This window comes from Dama dama, chromosome 18, assembly GCF_033118175.1.
Source record: "Dama dama isolate Ldn47 chromosome 18, ASM3311817v1, whole genome shotgun sequence".
Classification (NCBI taxonomy): Eukaryota; Metazoa; Chordata; class Mammalia; order Artiodactyla; family Cervidae; genus Dama; species Dama dama.
Genome location: NC_083698.1, coordinates 53,933,687 through 53,955,247, shown reverse-complemented (window position 1 = coordinate 53,955,247; position 21,561 = coordinate 53,933,687). Strand labels below are relative to the sequence as shown.

Below are 21,561 nucleotides of genomic sequence, written 5' to 3'. Positions count from 1 at the left end.
CAGCAACAGAAGCTGCAAACAAGCCCTTCAGACGCTGGTGGACAGAAAACGCTCAGAATGGATAGGACCGATGATGATTTAGGGGCTTCCTGCCATGCACACAAAGTCAGGACCACACAGGTAGACAACAGCCCAGGGCTAGGGATGATCTCTGTGTGGCCCAGGTTTCTTACCCAGCGGGTTCAATCTCCCACCCTTAAAGCAAAATACTAAGGGATGCAGAGGAACCAGAGATCAAACACCAGAATACACTGGATCATGGAGAAAGCAAGGGAGTTCCAGAAAAACATCTATTTCTGCTTCATGACTATGCTAAAGCCTTTGAGTGTGTGATTACAACAAACTGCGAAAGTTCTTAAAGAGACGGGAGTACCAGACCACCTTACCTGTCTCCTGAGAAACCTGTATACAAGTCAAGAAGCAAGTTAGAACCTGACATAGAACAACTGACTGGTTCAAAATTCTGAAAGGAATATGACAAGGCTGTATATTGTCACCCTGCCTATTTAACTCATATGCAGAGCACATCATGAGAAATGCTGGGCTGGATTAACCACAAGCTGGAATCAAGATGGACGGAAGAAATATCAATGACCTATATGCAGATGATACCACTCTAATGGTAGAAAGTGAAGAGCAACTAAAGAACCTCTTGATGAAAATGAAAGAGGAGAGTGAAAAAGCTGGCTTAAAATTCAACATTCAAAAAATTAAGATCATGGCATCCAGTCTCATCACTTCATGGCAAATAGAAGGGGAAAAGCAGGGAAGTAGTGACAGATTTTCTCTTCCTGGGCTCCAAAATCACTGTAGACAGTGACTGCAGCTATGAAATTAAAAGGCACTTGCTCCCTGAAAGAAAAGCTATGACAAACTTAGACAGCATATTAAAAAACAGAGACATTGCCGACAAAGCTATGGTTTTTCCAGTAGTCATGTATGGATGTGTGAGCACCGAAGAATCGATGCTTTTGAACTGTGGTGTTGGAGAAGACTCTTGAGAGTCCCTTGGACTGCAAGGAGATTAAACCAGTCAATCCTAAAGGAAATCAGTCCTGAATATTCATTGGAAGGACTGATGCTAAAGCTGAAACTCCAATACTTTGGCCACTTGATGCAAAGAACTGCCTCATTTGAAAAAGACCCTGATGCTGGGAAAGATTGAAGGCAGGATGAGAAGGGGATGACAGAGGATGAGACAGTTGGATGGCATCACTGACTCAATGGATATGAGTTTGAGTAAGCTCTGGGAGTTGGTAATGGAAAGGGAGGCCTGGCGTGCTGCAGTCCATGGGGTCGCAAAGAGTTGGACCTGACTGAGTGACTGAACAACAATTCTTGCTCCATCCTGATCCTGGTCATGACCTAGTAAATAGCATTCATGAAGCATCTATCAAGTATCTGTTATGTACCAGGCACTGTTATGGAAGCTAGAGATAAAACTGTCTTCAGGATAAATACAACCCACGTTATCTTAGGCTCTTCTTCTGGGATGAGGCGGGAGAGACAGATTTGAAACAACTAAATCACCAGTTCTTCAGTTATTTCAGATGTGTTAGGTTATCCGAGAAGTAAAAAGCCCAAGAATGAGACTGATGATGGGATGAGTGAGGCAGATAAGAGATTTCTTGAGAAAATGAGAGTTCAACTGAATCCTGAAGGGTAAAGATGGGTCAACTTGATTCAGAAAGGAACAGGAGAAAGTAGGTTCCAAGCAGAGTGAAGTAACACTGAGATGGGACTAGGCGGGTGGGCAGGGCATTATCATTCTACTTTGAGGGGAAAAAGAGCATTCTTCATTCCTGCAACTCCGTGCATCTTTACAAGGCCTGTCTGCTACAGTGTAAGCTGTGGTTAATAGAAAAGTTGTGAGCAAGTGACATTTTCTAATGTGAAAGAAATTTAATCACATTGCAAGAAAAGTCAATACTCAACTAGGCTTTACCTAAAGTTCAAAGAAAGAAAAGCTACAGGCACCCATCAACTGTAGTAGGATTTTATTCTTCAAGTCATCAAATTAATAGATACACCATCACACATCCTTTTTTTATATTGTGGCCTAAAATGGGGGGTGGGATGGACAGGTAGAGGCATTCGTTCCCAGAATAAACTTTAAAAACAGTCTTATGGGGACTTTCCTGTGGTGGTCCAGTGGCTAAGACTCCACGGTCTCAATGCAGGAGGGCCAAGTTTGATCCCTGCTCAGGGAACTAGATCTCGCATGCCACAACTGAGACCTGTGCAGCCAAATATTAAAAATAACAACAACAACAAAGATGTTCTTAAAAAAAACAGTCTTATAGTCCACCTTCCTCCCCTTCTTCTTTACTTTTTCATTGCTGCCATCAAGTCCACAAAAGAGCTAATAGGGAACTGGGGAGTTTCTGGCAGAAGGAAAAAACAACGACTTTTGGGCACTTTCTTACGAAATCCCTATGATACCTGGCTTTTCAGTTTGTGGGAACAGAAAGTAGCACCAGCGTGCTTCTCATCACTACATGCTCAGTGCATTTATGCTCACCTCTATCACCTACACTGTGGTTTGCCTGAGAAACTGCTCAATTATCCCAAAGGAAAAACATGTATGACCTTATCTTAGCAAGCAAATAGCTCAGGAATGACTGCAGACCTCTGCTGAACAAGTCAAGCACCAAGCGATGGGGCCCAATGAAAATGGAGGCAAAACCACAATCCTCCAGAGCCTGCCCTGTGGTCTGAGAAGACTCAACGTCCACCTTCTCACTCCCACAACTTCAACTGCCACTCAGCTCCCATTCTCCATGCTTCTGCCTCCTCCTGCCTCAATCTCTATCCTTCAAATCTGCTCTTTACTCACGGCAAGCTGTTTTCTCCAACATCACTGAGACCTTTTCCTGGCCTTCAAAAAACAGGAAGAATAGAATTGTGGGGAGAAAAGGAAAAGTGAGCAGCTCAACTTTTATACCTTAAATAAGCCTGCCTGGACCCCAGATGATTTAGGCGTGGAATAACAACCTGCTTAAATTTCAAATCTGAGCTAAGTCTTTCAGGTCTAGCCAGATACTCTAGACTCTCACCTTGCGGGTACAGCTCAAAGGGAGTTCTGCCTGGCTGTGGAATGCCTCCAGCCCTGAGGCTGCCCCCTGGCCCTTAACTCAAGATGGCTTGAACCTTCCTACCACGTTTTTTTTTTGTTCCCTTCTGTGGTGTTGACCTTGTGTGTCCCTCTTTGCCTTCTGTGAGTATTAATTTCTAATGTAGGCTCAACTAGAAGTATTCTGCAGTCAAACCGCTTCCTTTGTGTATCTCCTCCACTTTTTTTCTCTCTGGGGTTTGCATTGGTTAATTTTGTATGTCAACGTGTCCCATGGCAGCTCAGGTATTTGGTTAAATGCTATCTTTGGTGTGCCAGTGTATTTCTGGATGAGAATTATGTGTGATTTGGTAGTCTAAGTAAAGCAGATTGTCCTCCCCAACATGCGGGGGCCTCACCTAATCCGTTGAAGCTCTGAATACAAGAAAAGGTGGAGTAAGGAAGAGTTTACTCTCTCTGCCTGTCATTCAGCTGAGATATCCACCTTCTCCTGCCTTCAGATTTAGACTGGAATTTATACAAGCACCTCTCCTGATTTTTAGACCTTGGAACTCAGACTGGAACTATGTCACCAACTTTGAATCTCCAGCTTGCTAACTGCAGATTTTGGGACTTCTCAGCCTCCATAAACACATAAGACAATCCCTTACAATAAATCTATACACACACACACTATTGGGTCTACTTCTCTGGAGAAGCCTAATATAGGATTCTAGTACAAAGACAGCTTTCAAAACTTTCTATCTCTCCTAAGGAGCTTGTAACATCTACAGTTTTGTCCTCCAAAATATTTTGAGATCTATTTTCTTAAAGCATGGGCTGACTGTACTCTGTACGCCTTTCTAGCTAATATGAATGCCCCAGAAAATGAGGTCACTTTCTCAGGTCCCTCTCACTCTCTATCACCAACCAGTTCATCTTTGTTGATCAGAATTCAGCTCAGAGTAGCAATTATCTCTGCCACACTCAGTGTTCTGAGAAACGGAACTGTCATTAAGGCCATCAAGAATTAAATACTTTGTCTTCAGCGAAATACATAGCCAGCTGATACCCTGTAATGTACTTATCCCTATTTTATTTTCCCCTGTTCAGATTTATAATTTTAATCAGCAAAGTGTCATTTGTAACTTCCATCTGGCCAAGATGTGTTTACTTACATAACTGTAGGACTTCATGTTCTATTTATTTTACTTCCAACAAGTAAATAAAATTCATAGACTCCTGAGTGTTTTTGCCTTTCATATATGGAGCTACACCATCACACTGCTTTTAAATTGTTCGTTTTACCCCTATGTAGTAGGCAGAATAAATTGTTTCCCTCAAAGATATCTACATCTTAATTCTCAGAACCTGTGAATATGTTATGTGAATAGATTATGTTAAAGATATTTTTTTGGAAATTATTAAAATAAAGATACTGAACTGGGGAGATTATCCTGAATTCTAGGTGGGACCCATGTAAACATAGAGGTCCTTACAAGTGAAAGCAGCTAGACAGAGACAGAGATGTGAAGATGCTAAACTGCTGGCTTTAAAGATGAAGGAGTGGGGAATGTAGGTAGCCTCTAGAAGCTGTCAGAGGCAAGAAAACAAATTATTCCCTAGACACTACACAAAGGAATGTTGCTCCATCCACACCCTGATTTTAGGCCAGTGAGAAGCATTTTGGACTTCTGCCCTACAGACATGTAACATAAGAAATTCGAGTTACATTAATCCACTAAGTTTGTGGTAGTCACTGTGGCACCAGCAGGAAGCTAACAGGTCAAAACTTATCTAAAACATGAATCTGATTTCACCATAGTTTGGTGATGCTCTTCATGGTTTTTCCTTGTTGTTGTTATGGTTCCTGGGTAACTTTTTTACTACTCTGCCACCTGGGAAGCTCAGTGAGTCATTAAATCCACAAGCTAATCCCATCTTCCTGGGGGCCCTGAGGGGAGTCAAGCGTCTTACCAGCATCTGCATCCATGTGTTCCATTGGTCGGGAGTTACTTGTTTCTCAGAAGTTTATGTTTCCCCAGCATCACCCTCCACGAGGAGTGTCCCACATAACAAGGGGGGCAGGCTTCCCCTGCCCCTCTTCACATCAGTGTCACCATCACTAATCCCCAGCACTGGCTCTGAGTCTCTCCTCTAGGTCACGAGCACAGGTCTTTCAGGGTCCACGTTCCCTGGGTCTCTTGAGTCCTTCTATTCTGGCCCCAGTAAATAATCTTGCCACCTCCCACAGAGACCCAGTATGATTTCTCTACCACCTCCTGAGCATCAGTAATCAACAAGGAACTGAGTCCACAGACAGAACACATCTCCCAGGGGCATTAATGAACAGAAATAATTTCCTTACATTTAAAAACGGTTTTCATTATCTATGTTGCTCTTTTTGTGTCAGAGTTTAACCTAACAAAGAATTATCTAGCCAGTAAGAGAGAAATATGGTAAAAATCACCAATTCCTCTGATAGGAGAATAAACTCTTCTTAGTTTGGTAATTGATATTGACAGAATTTATATTCTAGTCAAATTTGGAATGCCTAGTTGGGACCTTCATCCTTTCTACTTCATACCACCTATTCTTCACCCTCAAGGAAGCCCTAATCACTGCAGCAGAACCCTAGGACTCTGAGAGGTACAGTCTGAAAACTACTACAAAAGCATCTTTCCAGGATGAGATGTGTTTTCATGGGGAGAAATCAGAAGGTTGAAGCCTCTTTCACACTGAAACATTGTTTATCTCAGAAAAAAATCAGAAACATACTAACAGTCTATCAACAGGGAAAAGATAAATTAACCATGATATACAAATATTCGTTGGACTAATATACAACAGTAAAAAAGAACAAGAGCTATATCTAATAGCATGGAAACATAAAAAAGTGCAATATTAATCAAAAAGAAGCACTCTACAGAATGACATTCAATATAATATTGTATAAAAACTAAAAGATGAAAAAAATTTGAAAAGGTAAAAAATGATGTTTTTATAGCTACAGAATAAAGGCATAGAAAACCGAAATGAATCTGATAGTGGAAACATATATGAAGGAAGTGAGTATATACAAGAGGGTCTATTTCTATAATGACAAATCTCTTAAAAGACCTAAAGTAAATATCCCCCATTGTTGAGATTTATTATGCTCTAGTCTAGTTTGTATGTTTAAAGTGTTTCACAATAATGTAAAAGGTTTCTTAACTATATTTTAGACCTATTTCAAAAATATAACACATGCATATATGTATTCATGTGAAGAGAGATTTCTCAAAATATAATTTTTTAAAGTTTTTGATTCAGTGATAATTATGGAAACTTTTTAAAATATAATTTAAAATGAGACTGGCATTTTTTTTTTAACTGGAGTAATTTCTAGTATGTAGTGGGATTTCATAGTGGACATTATGACAAAATCAACTTAGTAAGTAGTCACTTGCTATTAGGATAAAATATATAAACAATGACAACACACTGAAACTTTCACCCTGTTTCAGAACACAAATTGATGGAGAACTTTTAAGGACAAGTGAGATAAACAAACAAGGATCATAGCAGGTCCCTGTAAGCATCTCTGAAAAGAAAATTTTTTAATTTTGTTGACTAGAGAAGAAAAAAAAAATCTACAGCAAGGAAAAAAGCATGCCCTACACTACAACTTGTTGTGATCTGAATTAACAATTTAATTATTAGAATTTTCATTCTTTCCAGAAATAAAATTTTAAGAGCCATACTTTTGTGTTTGACTATTTAGTAAACTTATTCTACCACCCAAATACACAATGCTTCTGAGAAAGAAGTTTTTAGTTTCCTTTTTAAATTGCTTCTGCTGACCTATGACTAGAAAATGTAAGCAATGGCTTTCTAGAGACACTGTTTTATCTGAGAGACACAGCACCTTACCTGGGTTGGTGTAGAGCTGGCTTTCCACGGTCTTGCCAATGCACTGCAGTTTAACAGCCTGCAGGGCGTCATCCACGTGCACGATCGTCGGCAGACTGCCCAGGGTGTCCTGGACCAAGTTGGCCACCTCCCGGACGTCAAAGAGCTTCAACAGCTCCGAATACACAGCTGGGAAGGAGCTCAGAAACACAGCCTTTAAAAGAAGAGTTTAAGTCAATTCCCAGATATGCCCTGAGAAATCAGCTATAAAAATGTCAGTGAGTGTAAGACTGTGACAAATATTTTTAATGGTAGGAAATAGAATGTCAAATGGTTCTGGTACCTAAATCTAAAAAGACTAAAAGGGCAAAATTTAAGGGAAAAAGGTATACCAAAATAGAGCAATTTTTCAAAATATGCAAAGGTACAACATAGTAAAAAACTGGGAAATCCTGTAAAACAACTGACATTAGCAAATTGATGGACAAAACCCCCATAGATTCAGCAGAAGGTAGCATGATCAAATGGAAGAAACAGCCAATACCTGGATTGTAATTATTTATGTTTCATTCTTTTTGGAGAAGCATTCTGAAGTGCTCATTTAAATATCATTTACCTTTAAGAAGCCAAAAACATTAATTCCTTAAAACACTCAATTTATGATTAAAGAAAAAACACAGGACATCAGAAGGCATCAGAAGACCTAGATTATATGTAAGACTAGCTTGACTTCTAATCAACTCTGTGACCTGGGCAAGTCATTTTAAACCCCTAGCTTTCAGTTTCATCACCTGTAAAATGACAAGATCATTAGAATAATCCCTTGGGTTACTTCAAGATCTAATGAAAATCCAAAACTGTGTGTATTAAGAACAATATTGTTTACATAAATAAAGAAACCTGATTGTTATTTTTTAAAAGAAAAAAAAATAGGTGCTAACATCAAACCCTGAAGGGCATACTTTTAAAAATTGGGCTAAGACTGCACATCAAAACAAACTCAGCCTTTTAAAATTCCACAAAAGGAGGGCAGTGGAAAGAAAAACTGATCAACCACCTGGTGGAGGAAGAGGCACATGTTTCTAATATGCTGAGATTCAGTGGCTGTCGGATTCATCAATGAGCTCTGACACCAGCAGAAAGTGGGTCAGGTTTCCACATGCTGATGATTCAAAACACAGAATCGAATTCAAATTTGTGGACTCTGGTATCTACCTATATAGCGGTAGCAGAAATACGTTGAAGAGCCGAGACCTGTTTTTGATATCAGAACCATCAGAATGCTCATGGTGCTAGGGTCAGCAGCTATGTTCTCCCTTTGACTTTTAAAAATTATAGATATACTTGAATGCTTTTAAAATTAATTACTTGATATTTTTTGGTGAAGACTATATTTATATAACCTTCATTTCACTCTGCAAAGAACTGAGTCATAAGATGAAGTTTAAAAAGAGTAAATGAGGCCAGCTTTCTGATCACTGAAAAATCACCTAACTTGATGTTCCTCAGAAATCCCTTAATGTATGCATCAATTCTTTATTTATACCTCTTTATTTCAAAAAGATATTTGTGCCTGCAGTGTAAGATACAATTATTTAAAAAGATAAAGAAAAAAGGACCTTGTGATGAGGGTAGAAAGAGACTTGTACAGGTATCTAAGCTAAAGATTTCTACTGCAAATAATAAAAACACAATATTGTTTTGATCTTCCTGGTAGCCAAGACAAAAAGAGAAAAGATAATTAATAGGAATTTGGGGCAGGGTCTCAGGGCTGAATGCCTTCCACCATTCTTCTTTTTTGGGGGTTCCCAGGGTAGAGAGCTGCCCTTGGAATGGACTACAGATAGCCGAGTTAGCCTTCTGTCCTGCTCCCAGGGACAGAATCATTAGCAGGCTGGGCTTAGGCCAGGAGGACCAAATGAACCTCCTAGCAGTACCAGCTCTACAGAGCAGCTGTCTACTGATCCAACTGGAGGGATTGCTGGGATGGCCTATTCTGCCTCTAGGAGACAGAATTTGCTGAGTTGTAACTCACATGGAAAAAATCCAAAATGGAGCAAGGAAACTGGGACTTTTGTGTTTAAGGCAAGAATCCGGACCAATGGCTATCCTTGGCTCTGGACACAGTAGGCAGAGTTCCAAGATGATCTCGAAGAAATTTGTCCCCTGATGCTGTTCCCAGGCAGAAGTGTTCTCTGACACATGGTAGGGGAACTCAGAGATTTGAAGCATGAGAAAGATTTGATAAACTGTGCCTGGCTTTGAGGATTGGAGGGGCCATACACCAAGGAATGTGTGGTCTCTAGGAGCTAAGAGCACCCAGCTCCTTCCCCACCTCTGGCTGACAGCCAGCAAGGAAATGGGACTCTCACTCATAAGGAAACTGATTCCTGTCCAAAGTCTGAAAGATCTAGAAGGTGAATTCCTCCCGAAAGCCTCCAGATAAGCCATTAAAGCCAGCTCCTTGATATTGGCTACAGGAGACCCTAAGCCAAAAATCCGACCACATCTTTTGATCTACAGAATCTGACCTGATAAATGGGTGTCATAACACCATCATGAGAAATGCTGGGCTGGAGGAAGCACAAGCTGGAATCAAGATTGCCAGGAGAAATGTCAATAACCTCAGATATGCAGATGACACCACCCTTATGGCAGAAAGTGAAGAAGAACTAAAGAGCCTCTTGATGAAAAGTGAAAGAGGAGAGTGAAAAAGCTGGCTTAAAGCTCAACATTCAGAAAACTAAGACCATGGCATCTGGTCCCATCACTTCATGGGAAATAGATGGGGAAACAGTGGAAACAGTGGCTGACTTTATTTTTCTGGGCTCCAAAATCACTGCAGATGGTGATTGCAGCCATGAAATTAAAAGACGCTTACTCCTTGGAAGGAAAGTTATGACCAACCTAGACAGCATATTGAAAAGCAGAGACATAACTTTGCCAACAAAGGTCCGTCTAGTCAAAGCTATGGTTTTTCCAGTGGTCATGTATAGATGTGAGAGTTGGACTATAAAGAAAGCTGAGTGCTGAAGAATTTATGCTTTTGAACTGTGGTGTTGGGGAAGACTCTTGAGAGTCCCCTGGACTGCAAGGAGATCCAACCAGTCTATCCTAAAGGAGATCAGTCCTGAGTGTTCATTGGAAGGACTGATGTTGAAGCTGAAATTCCAATACTTTGGCCACCTGATGCGAAGAGCTGACTCATTTGAAAAATAAGACCCTGATGCTGGGTAAGACTGAAGGCAGGAGGAGAAGGGGACGACAGAGGATGAGATGGTTGGATGGCATCATCGACTCAATGGACATGGGTTTGGGTGGACTCCGGGAGTTGGTGATGGACAGGGAGGCCTGGCATGCTGCGGTTCATGGGGTCACAAAGAGTCGGACACGACTGGGCAACCGAACTGAACTGAACTGAACACCATCATGGTCATTGTTGTGCAGTGACAGAAACCTAACGTATGGGATCAATCAGATTAGTGACACCTTCCATCTTAGAAGAGAGAGCAATGACAGTGTGGGGTCAAACGGGGACTTGGAATGGGAAGAAGTGTTTAAAATTCTCCTTCCTCCCAAAATATAGAGGGACAAAGTCCTCCTTGCTTAATGAAGAAAACTAACCGCTTATTTATAGAAATTTTCTCTTAGCACCAAACTAAGAAATTATGTACACATTTTATGTATTATCTCCTGATAAAAAGCTAACAGTCAAAAAAGAAGAATAAAATATGATTCTTTGAAGGTGCAGCAGTTTCACTATTAAAAAAAAAAAGTTATTTTAATATTTTAATTTTTCTTTGGTCATGCCCCAAGGCATTTGGGATCTTACTTCCCCAACCAGGGATACAGCCCACACCCCCTGCATTGGAAGGTGAAGTTTTAACCACTGCATGTCCAGGGAAGTCCCAACTGCTTCACTATCCTGATGGAGGGGTAGAATTTAGAGAATCAAGAGCAGCCAGAGGTTAAATATAGAAAAGGAAGCTGCTCTATATCACGGCTGTACCTCAGAGCCCAAATTTCTCAGAGTGACAGCTAGGATTCAGTGCAACATAACTAAGGTAAAAGAATGTTTCTCTAACTTTAAAAAAGAAAAAAAAATCTCATAAGTCCATAGCAAGACATTCTCATTTGAGAAACCATGACTTAAGATGACTCTTGAGAGTAGGAAAATATTTTTCAGATATGAATTAGGTATGTTATATCCTTGATAGAGGTTTTTCTTTTTTTTTTTTTTTAAAGAAAAATCTCAAAATGAAAACTGAAATTTTCAACAGTTTTTATAAAAGTAGTGAACTTCTGAGAATATTAATCTAAAGGAATATATGGTTAGCCTGTTGGAGTATCCTTTTCAAATATCACCAGCTGGTAAGTAAGGTTTGATTAGTTGGCAACTTAACATTGAGATCTCTGGCAAGTCTCCTAAAGTTCAGTGATTGTACCATTGACAAGAGAAGCTAAAATGATATTAAAAGAACCTATATCCTTACCCAGGGGCTTCCCCGGTGGCTCAGTGGTAAAAGAATCCACCTGCAACTCAGGAGACATGGGTTTGATCCCTGGGTTGAGAAGATCCCCTGGAGAAGGAAATGGTAACCCACTCCAGTATTTTTGCCTGGAAAATCCCATGGACAGAGCAGCCTGGTAGGCTATAGTCTGTGGGGTCGCAGAAGAGTCAGACACGACTTAGTGACTAAATAACAACATCCTTACCCAGATGGAAGAGAAGTCCACCTCTGCAAAGAAGAAAGTAACAAGAACAGCTCCCAAACAGTCAGAAAAACATGGCATTATTATTGTGTGTGTGTGTGTGTGTGGGGGGGGGTTGTACATTTCTAGTGTTTTGCCTTTAGATATAATGCCTTCCAAATGGCAAACAACACCAAGTTACAACAATACTCCTAGGGATCTAGTCTCCTACTATCCCTTTTTGTATCCAAATTCACAGTGATTCTAAGTATCAAGTCTCCAGGGGAGGGTAATAAGGAAGTTGCTTCCCCATCTGAAAGGGTTTTTTAGTCAAGTTATTAGAATTAAACAGGTACAAGAAGTATCAAGAAAGTGTAGAGAAAGGTATTCAGAATAATCTCACAGCACAATGACCTCTTGGCACAACTATTTGAAAAGTAGATAGATCCTGTTCTTAAACAAAACATGAGAGCTACTCCTGGTAACATACTTTGGCAGCGACCACTGAGCACTGGTGATAGAGAGTAACTCCCAGGATGATTAGGGTCAACTGGAAACAAAACAACATGCAGTTTAGCCGAGACCAGTACAATGAGCCTCAAGTGCAGGGATTAAAATGCAGCACAAGGGAATTCTCTGGCGGTCCAGTGGTTAGGACTCACCAGTCTCATTCCCGGGATTGGGTTCCATCCCTGGTTGGGGAACTGCTCACACAGTGTACCAAAGAAAAAAAAAGGCAGGCTTGGGGGAAACAACTGCAGCAGATTGTTGTTTTTGTTGCTCAAAACAATACTCTTTATGACCCCATGGACTGCAGCACATCAGGCTTCTCTGTCCTCCACTATCTTCTGGAGTTTGCACAAACTCATGTCCATTGAGTCAGTGATGCCATCCAACCGTCTCATCCTCTGTCACCCGCTTCTCCCTCTGCCCTCAGTCTTGCCTTCATGAGTCAGCTCTTCACATCAGGTGGCCAAAAGATTGGAGCTTCAGCATCAGTCCTTCCAGTAGCAGTAGCAGGGGAGTTAGAGAAAAATTCCTCCCCACAGGTGACACTGACAGGGTGTCTCCAATCAGCAGTGTGAGTTCTAGAAACTGGAATGGAGGCCGATGCAAACCAACAGGCTCTCCATTTGGGGTGATAACAGTCCAAAGAAAGACATTACCAACTTTTGCTCTGCTGGTGCTCAGAAGCTGGGGGACTTTTTAAAAGGCTATTCCAAGTCATTTAAGCTACAAATATAACCTGGAGTTATGAAATACTGATGGAGGAAACATTCACTTAGGTGGCTATGTAAGAATAAATAAATTGGACTCATTTTTTCCTCTATTCAGCAGAGATGAAAAAAAAATTACCTGTGATTGAGATAATGCTCCAGATCCTTTGCTTTCTTGTGAAAGAAAAAAACGAACTGACATGAGCAGCTCCTGAATACAGCAGCGAAATTCCTCCTCATTCTGTCCTCCAGTGGCAAGGGAAAACAGCCTTCGAGACTGAACAATATACTTAAAAATATATTCTTGGGCCTTAAAACAAAATTTTTAAAATGTTAGTTTCAAAGAAAATCAAAGGTATTTATTTAACAATGACCCAACACAAAACTATAGTACAACATTAGACTTTTAAATTATTGATTTAAGTACTAAGGCCCTGTGTGATCTTTGAACAGTATTTACTCATAGTGAAAGAGCTGTTTTTCTCTAATGCCTAATGAGAGGAAACAAACGTATAGATAATTTTTAAATTCTATATAATTCTTAAAGAGGTATGAACATTAAATGTTTTTGATCCTCAGATGATTTTTTTTAGTATAATTAACAAAGATACGGTGGTCTGTTTTTCAAAAATAATTCTGCTTTGCTGGTAGGTTCTCTTGCCACTTGCATTTTACCTTCAATCAGCCCCAGATGACAAATTTATAATGAGTAAAATGCTTGTTTTTCAGAATGTACACCTGTTTAATTTTACCTACTGACATCAAATACTATGTACTCAATTACAGAAATCAAAAGGCTGCCAAGGCTGTTACTGGACAAACCTCTTAAGAATCTATTGACAGATGGGAGGGAGGTAAGAGAGGGGTTCAGGATGCAGGGGACACATGCATATCTGTGGCCGATTCATGATGATGTATGGCAAAAGCCATCACAATATTGCAAAGTAATTGCCCTCCAATTAAAATCAATTAACTAATTTAAAAAAGAATCTATTGGTAGATTCTTTACAAATATGTTGCAAGAAAGGTATCAAAATCTTCATATATACAGAGCTCGTAGGGCCCAGAGATATGGGCAGTGTTAAACCACAAGACCCCGTAAAACCTCAGGTTTCCTCATTATGGTCCCTGCTAAGCCATACTCCAGGCAAGAATACTGGATTGGGTTGCCATGCCCTCCTCCAGGGGATCTTCCCAACCAAGGGATTGAAGCCAGGTCTCCCACATTGCAGGTAGATTCTTTGCCATCTGAGCCACCAGGGAAGCCCATGAATACCGGAGTGGGTAACCTATCCCTTCTCCAGGGGATCTTCCCAATCCAGGAATTGAACCGGGGTCTCCTGCATTGCAGATGGATTCTTTACCAGCAGAAATACCAGGGAAGCCCTTAAAATGTAAGACAAATGGTTCTCAGATGGTCTCTGTCAGGGTGGTAGAAGCAAGAACAGGGAAATTCTAAGCTTAACTGCTCATCTGCAGTCTTGTCTTCTCAATCCTTCCTTCTAGATTTCAAGTGTTCAGAGCCTGGAGGAGTAAGGATTTAATGCCAGGGAGGTTCCAGTGGGTGAGTCTGGCAAAGTTCTTTTCAAATCTCATCACCTCCGGAGAAGCCACAAACTGATTAAGATCATTGCACTGGAATGTCAGTGATACATCATCAGCAGTTACTGTCTGTGTAGAGGAAACCAATTTGCTTAGGCATCGCCACGCAGCAGCACTGTTGGGCTATGACATGCTATCCACAGCGTGTCATTACCTTCAACACCTCTTGGATGTGCTCTTGTCTCTCTGCTTCTGTGATCCGGTCCACATACCACTTGAGTACTTTGATGAGATCTCTAAAATACAGGGGAAATGTGCAGAAGGGAGACTTGGTCTCATTCTCAATTAGAAGCCAACAAATCAAACACTTATTTTTATCACAAGGAGGTGTCATTTTCCATCAGTTCTCAACATTTCTGTCAAACTGTTATAATATGATGAGTTTACAAAGTCTGCATATCAACATCATTATCCCTCTTTTGAAGCTGAAGAGAGAAACAACATTTCCTCCCAGCGAGATTCCTTTCAATCTGGACATATTCCAGGAGCCCTGCTGCTTCTGGCCATGCTTCCAATGAGTGAACACAAATATCAGAAGAAAGGACTCCAGCCAGGGCAGTATCTGAATCTGACTGCCACGGTCAATCTCGGACAACTGCTAATTAGGATTTCCTCCCCAGTGAAATCCTAATTTGGATGAAATATTTAGCGGGAGGCAAAAGGAGGTGTGGGGAAGGATAAAGGTACCACCTCCTCATTTCAAATCACAACCCCATGGACTTAACAAGCCAATTCTCTGACCTGTGGGAAGAATGAGGCTTACCATCAGAGAATGCCCTAGTAATTTCCAGAAAAGCCAAGTTTTATTTTTTCCAAGCAATTTTTAGAAGTTTTATTAAGAAACAAAAATTGAATTAACCTCCACCCCTTAAATTCTCAAGATTGCAGTTACGTGACCTTTAACACCGGCCAATTCTTGGCATCTAGAAAACAGCAATTTTTTAAAATTTTCTCTCTGTCCGAGGAGAATTCATGGTTGTTCCAGTTGGTAGATGCTGATGGGAACACTACTTTTGAGGATGAGTGGTCATGATTCTGGCCCATGAAGATTCCATGGGCCTTATTTGTCTTATTAGAACTGATCAGCTGCCTTCCTGGCTAATCTGAAGTTTAGAAATTACACCACTGTCTTCTAGTTTCCAGTGACAGTGTCAGTCAGAATGGTGACCCCTCACACCAGGGCCCAAACTGTTAGGTCATGGGCAAAACTATCCTTGCTCAAACATTTCACCTTTGGAAAAACTCATGTCGGTAGAAGGCCAAGTCTTGCAAAAATGACTCCATTCACTTAAACATCAGAGGTGTAAATCTTACCAGGCTATGGAAGCAAACAACCAAAGGAACTGGATGAAATGCTTAGCTGATTACCTACTATCTTCTATACAGCACACAGATGGGGAGAAAGGGCAAAGCCCTGATTCCATGCCCCTTTAACGCACCTCTGGGAATAGATGACTGCGTGCACATGTCCACAGGTGTTTAGTGTATAAGATAAAAGCACTGGCAGCTGCTGTATAACATAGGGAGCTCGGCTCGGTGCTCTGTGACGCCCTAAAGCGGTGGGCTGGGGGGCGGTGGTGGGAGGCTAGGGAGGAGATATATATATACATACTGATTCATGTTGTTGTGCAGCAGGAACTAACACAACATTGTAAAGCAATTATCCTCTAATAAAAAACAATTATAAACTAAAAAAAAACCTGGCAGAATAGCAATGACAGCAGTGGAATGGGGAGACGGAACTCTGGGGTCCATTTCAGGGCTGTATTTAAGCAGGCCCATGGCCAGGAAGATGTCACCCACAGGACAGAAAGAGGGGAGCCTATCTTCTAGGCTACATGTAGGCAGGTACCAGCTACAGCATGTCATTATTCATTCACTTTTAGTCTTGCTTGCCTTATCTGAGCTGATAAGAAAGGAGCAGCAGTTAAAATGGCAGCTGGTAACAAAGGATACAGTCTAATAACTGAACTCCTTGCATCCACGGGCCAGCTCTTCATATGATCAGCACAAAACTTAGTGCCTGGCATGCAGGAGGCACTCAACAAATATTAACAAACGGATGAACAAAGGACTTTAAAATGGTATGATTGCAAAGGCTGTTTTCCCATTGTATTTCTTTCTTAAAGACATCTAGAATTACCAAGGAGTGTGATGATTAAATGGGGCTCTTGACTGTCAAAATGAAACAACCAGGTATTTTAGACTAGAGAAGATCAAGTGAAACAGAGGCAAGAAGAAAACATATTTTAGGTTTCAGGACTAGAACTCAGGAAGTTCCCCCCGCCCCATCATCCCCCCCCACCCCCACCCCCCGGCTCCTTTTTAATCAAAATAAGTTTCAACCATCAAAAAAAGGTGTGTGAAAAAGGAAGATACTGTCTCAAGAGACACTTGAGGAGCTGTACTTCATTTCTTCCTACACTCTCTTTTAAATTTTCCTATATAGCTGGTTCTGCTTTAAAAAGTTCAAAAGAAACTGTTTCTAAACCAATTACAAGATAAAGGACCTTACCTGTATGCAAGTGCCCCAGCAAAATGACTCTCAATGTAAGTGTCCATTACAGGTTTAAAATGATGAAATTTGCTATCTTGCAGCAAATTGATTATGTGAACCTAAAACAAAACAAAACAGAGTTTTACAAAACTGAATGCAAACCAAGAGTTTTTTGGCAGGGGAGTGGGAAGGTTTCTTCTTCTTCTTCTATTTTTTTTTTTTTTTTTTGGTTGTTTTTTTCTCTTTTTATTTTTTTTTTTTTTTGATTTGGGAAGGTTTCTTTTCAGGTGAGCTCATTCTATTAAGTGCACATTCCTAAAATGGTCTTATGAAAGTCAAGATTTAAAGACAAAATTAAGGTATAAAGTTAATTTAAACTCACCAATGAATCAAACACTTTAGACCCATATTTTTGGGAATTTTCATCTAAAATTCCAAATAAGGTATCCAGTGTATCTTGCAGAAACTGTTGGATAAAGAAGTAAAAGCATAAATAAAATATCCTCTGTATTTCCCCTCTAAATATTCTTTATCTTATCTAAATTTCTAAGAGAAGGATAACAGGATGCATTTACCTTTACTATCTCAGAGCCATCAATTTCTTTTAATTTAGAGAGACAGCCTGTGATCTTGTCTGGGTGGGTTCTCCATTTCAAAAGATCAAGCATATCACCTGTCCAAATAGACAAGGAAGATTATTGCCTTGATAGAGAACAGGCTGTCACAGGAAAGTGTTCTAACTGGTAAACACTGAATTCTTAAATATGTTTCCACCTGGTCACCCAAACTGCAGGCTCCCCCAGACTCCAACTAACCCTCTAAGATGGCATTTATTACAGTGTCTTCTCTTTCTCCCTTCCCAGTGCCCTTGACTGACAAACTCTTGCTTATCCTTCGGTTCTCAGGCTACTTGTATTTGCCCAAAGACTGTAAACTCCAAGAGAAAAAACCACATTGAGTTTGGCCCTAACAGCGCTAGCGCTGGAACAGAGGAGGCACACAGCAGGCAGTTGGTAAGTACTGGTTGAAGAATTTTCTAACTCCTCCAATTAAACTGGGAGACTTGAGGGCTGGGATCCCACTTGATTCATTTTTCTGTTCCCAAGACATAGCACTTGGCCAAGCAACCAATTCCATTTGGCAACGAAGGTCTTCTTGACAATGTGACCCAAACCTGGCAGGACGAGAAGGTTCCTGCAGAATGAAGCCATGCCATGCCATGCCAAGTTGCTTCAGTTGGGTCTCTTTGCAACACTATGGACTGTAGCCCACCAGGCTCCTCTGGCCATGGAATTCTCTAGGCAAGAATACTGGTCTGGGTTGTCATGCCCTCCTCCTCCAGATCTTCTTGACCCAGGGATCGAACCTGTGTCTCCTGCATTGGCAGATGGGCTTTAACCACTGAGACACCTGGGAAACGATACAGTGATGACAAGTCCAGTCAACTGTCAGACCATCAAATGAGCCCTTGGACCTGAGAGGGCCAATTCCTGGACTCTGTGATCATCTTCCACCTTAGACTCTGGGCAAGAGCAGCTCCCAGCTCTTCAATTCCCTTTTCTTTCTGACCTGACAACATGTGAGCCCTGTGTCCAGCAGAGTCCTCAGGGAACCTCTTCACTGGTGAGGGAATAAATCCTTTCCTCCTCCTTCCCGGGCAGAAGCTCCTGCACATGGTGCCCATCTTCACTGGTCTCCAAAGGGAACAAGGAGTCAGTGGCATCGGAGGCCAATGACAGCAGTAACAACTGACAAGGCTCATGGAAGCAGCACATGCCCAGGACTATTCTCCTGGTGCCCAGTGGGGCTGAGACACGAGAGAAGCCATGAGAGAAGCCAGGAGGGGTTTTCTGCTTCAAAGCACTTGTTTCAGGAGAAACTTGAATGGGACTTGCCAAGAGGCAAGAAAGACCAAAAAATACAAACATCAACCACAACAACAAATAATCCAAAAAAATCAAGGAAGCAGTTATGATAAGAAAGAAAACATGATGTAATAAATAAAGATCCCTAGGTCAGGAAGATCCTCTGGAGAAGGAAATGGCTACCCATTCCAGTATCCTTGCCTGGAGAATCCTATGGACAGAGGAGCCTTGTGGGCTACAGTCCATAGAGTCACAAAGAGTTGGAAGCAATGGAGCATCTAACATACACAGTAAATAAAGAGAAAAAACATGAGAATCTCAAGAGGAAATAGAAGCAACCTCCACCAAAGCCAATTTCAAGGGAAAAACTTCACAAAGGAACCAAAAGTAGGAAACTTAGCACTAAATAGGAATATTTTTCTGTAACAAATAGGGGGATGAGGAAGAGGAAGATTTAGAATTAGAAAAAATGAGGGAATTTTTCAAAAACTGACATTGAAAAAGAAATTTATGATTATTTTATAGCAGAAAACCCTGAAAATGTTGAACATTCATGTCTAACTCAGACGTTCTGGAGGTATAACTGAAACATTTTAAAATATGATCGGTTACATTTAGATGAGAGATTCTACAGGGTGAGACCAGATGACTAAAGAAAGTTCTCCAGGAGTCTCCTGGTCTGCTTGCTGCCCCGCTCCGACTTCCCACATCTAGCTTCAGGATGCCTGCCTCCTTCCCTGGCAGCCCTCTTTTACAATTTGCCCTGCCATTCACTTCCCAATCCCCCTCCCATCCGGGTCTGTCCCCTTCTTCTCTCTCCCTGCCCTTTAGAATGAGGCCTTTGCAGGAGCATTCAATGTGAGGGGTGGACCCTGTGCAGAGGAGGAAGGAGGCTCTATGGGCTGCAAAGTGGCATCAGTAAAGGACCAAGGATAGGACTGTCATCAGCAGAGCCGGATAGCAGATGACAGCGGTCCAGGGTGGGGCTATTCATCTTTCCTGCAAGAAGTCTGAGGAATTGTTAGACTGCTCCCAATGGAGCCAAAAGGAGAATAAAGTGTTATACTTTGTCCATCTGGACACAATTAATCATGTATGCCATGTACTCAGAATCAAGTCAAAATTATCATCTCTTAGGTCTTTATTATAGCCCTTTGAAGATACATCAGTTGCAATTTTGCAGCTAGGATCTATTACTGAAAATGAGAATTTTATACATTCCATTCAACTATCATTTAAGTGTGTACTGACTGTATGCCTGGTCTGCCAAGAGCTATAAAATAGGTGGATGACCTGATCCCTATTTTTTTTTTTCAAAACCACAGTCTCAGGAAGAGACTGAATAAACCACCTGTTACTGGGGGGAGAGGGGGATATGGAGCAGTCAGTATGGGCACAAATGTTAGACTGAATTTAAACATTGTTTTCATTTTTTCTTAACGTTTTAAAAAGTTGTTTTTAACAGTCCAAGGAAGCTAACAAACAAGTTAAGTGGTTCCTTTTCTGATCCTCACTTTTAAGAAACTTAAAATATTTCCTTGATCTGGCAATCACAGATGTCCAGTCCAGCCAGTGCACGAGCCTCACTATGCTATCTAAGAACGACACTGGAACACACAGAAAGTGTAGAGAGACACACTTTAGAAATCCTGAAATGCAAATCTGCTCTAGGAAAACTGTCCTAGAGACCACATCACTTACTAAATGCCCAACTGTAATGGAAATGGGATTTGTATATTTTTCAAGTCGAGTAAAATGAATACAAAGCAATTTAATTCCAATTTGGAAGTGGATTACTTCTACGCAGAGGCATGTGTCTAGCATGTAAATTTCAGTAAAAAGAACTTCCTTCCTTCCTCTGTCCCATGTCTTTAAACACACTATTCATTTCCTGCCTCATTTTGAGCTGTTCAACATTGACAAGGTTAATCAAAGTCACAGTGGTAATTAAGCACGTATTAGTCTTCAATAATGCTTTCTATATAGCAAGATGTTTAATTTAATGACTTTGTGAATAGTTTATTTACTTGAAAAATGTTCTCTGCTTTTACAGAGCAGCAGCTTCTAGTTATCAGGATTTGTTTCCTTCTGTCTTATGTTCACAGTACTATCTAATAGCCTAAACCCTAGAACTAGAAATAATTAAGCAGGCAGTGCCAAATATTTTCACGGCAGAGAATCTATTGTTAGGTTTATACCTTTGGAAGAATAATGGCCCCCAAAGATGTCCATATTCTAATCCATGGATTTATCTTAACTGACAAAAGAGTTTTACAAGTGTGATTAAGTTAAAGATCTTTTAAATGGGGTATTATCCTGGATGATTTGGTAGGAGCACTCTCATCACAGGGGTCCTTAAAAGATGGAAGATGATCAGAGTCAGAGAGATCTGAATATGCTTTGTTGCTGTCTTGGAAGATGGAGAAAGGGGCCTGTAGCCAGGGAATACAGGTGGTTCCTAGGAGCTAGAAAAGGTAAGTAAAGGGATTCCCTCCTAGAGATTTCAAGAGGGAACGTGGCCCTGCTAACACCTTGATTTTAGCCCAGGGAATAAGATTGCAGACTTTCGACCTCCAAAATTATAAGATAACAAATAATTGTTTTAAGCCAATAAGTTTATAGTAATTACTACAGCACTGACAACTAATACCGGCTGAAAATAATCTAATGGAGGCAGAGAGTTAAATATGAAGCAGATTCTTTAGAGACACACAACTCATCCATATAGGATGAATGACAATACCA

General features: G+C 40.8%; 1 protein-coding gene across 3 annotated transcripts in view; it reads right to left on the bottom strand.

The window, feature by feature from the left end:
* The window catches only part of DOCK4 (dedicator of cytokinesis 4), a 479,093-nt gene that overhangs the window by 127,756 nt on the left and 329,776 nt on the right, over positions 1–21,561 (bottom strand). For all 3 annotated transcript variants that reach the window (XM_061165346.1, XM_061165344.1, XM_061165347.1), the window contains 6 exons: positions 17,527–17,624; positions 17,334–17,417; positions 16,970–17,070; positions 14,609–14,690; positions 12,992–13,162; positions 6,965–7,157 (listed from right to left, as the gene is read on the bottom strand). In XM_061165346.1, the coding sequence (XP_061021329.1) occupies positions 6,965–7,157; positions 12,992–13,162; positions 14,609–14,690; positions 16,970–17,070; positions 17,334–17,417; positions 17,527–17,624 (729 nt within the window). The remainder of the gene's footprint in view (positions 1–6,964; positions 7,158–12,991; positions 13,163–14,608; positions 14,691–16,969; positions 17,071–17,333; positions 17,418–17,526; positions 17,625–21,561) is intronic.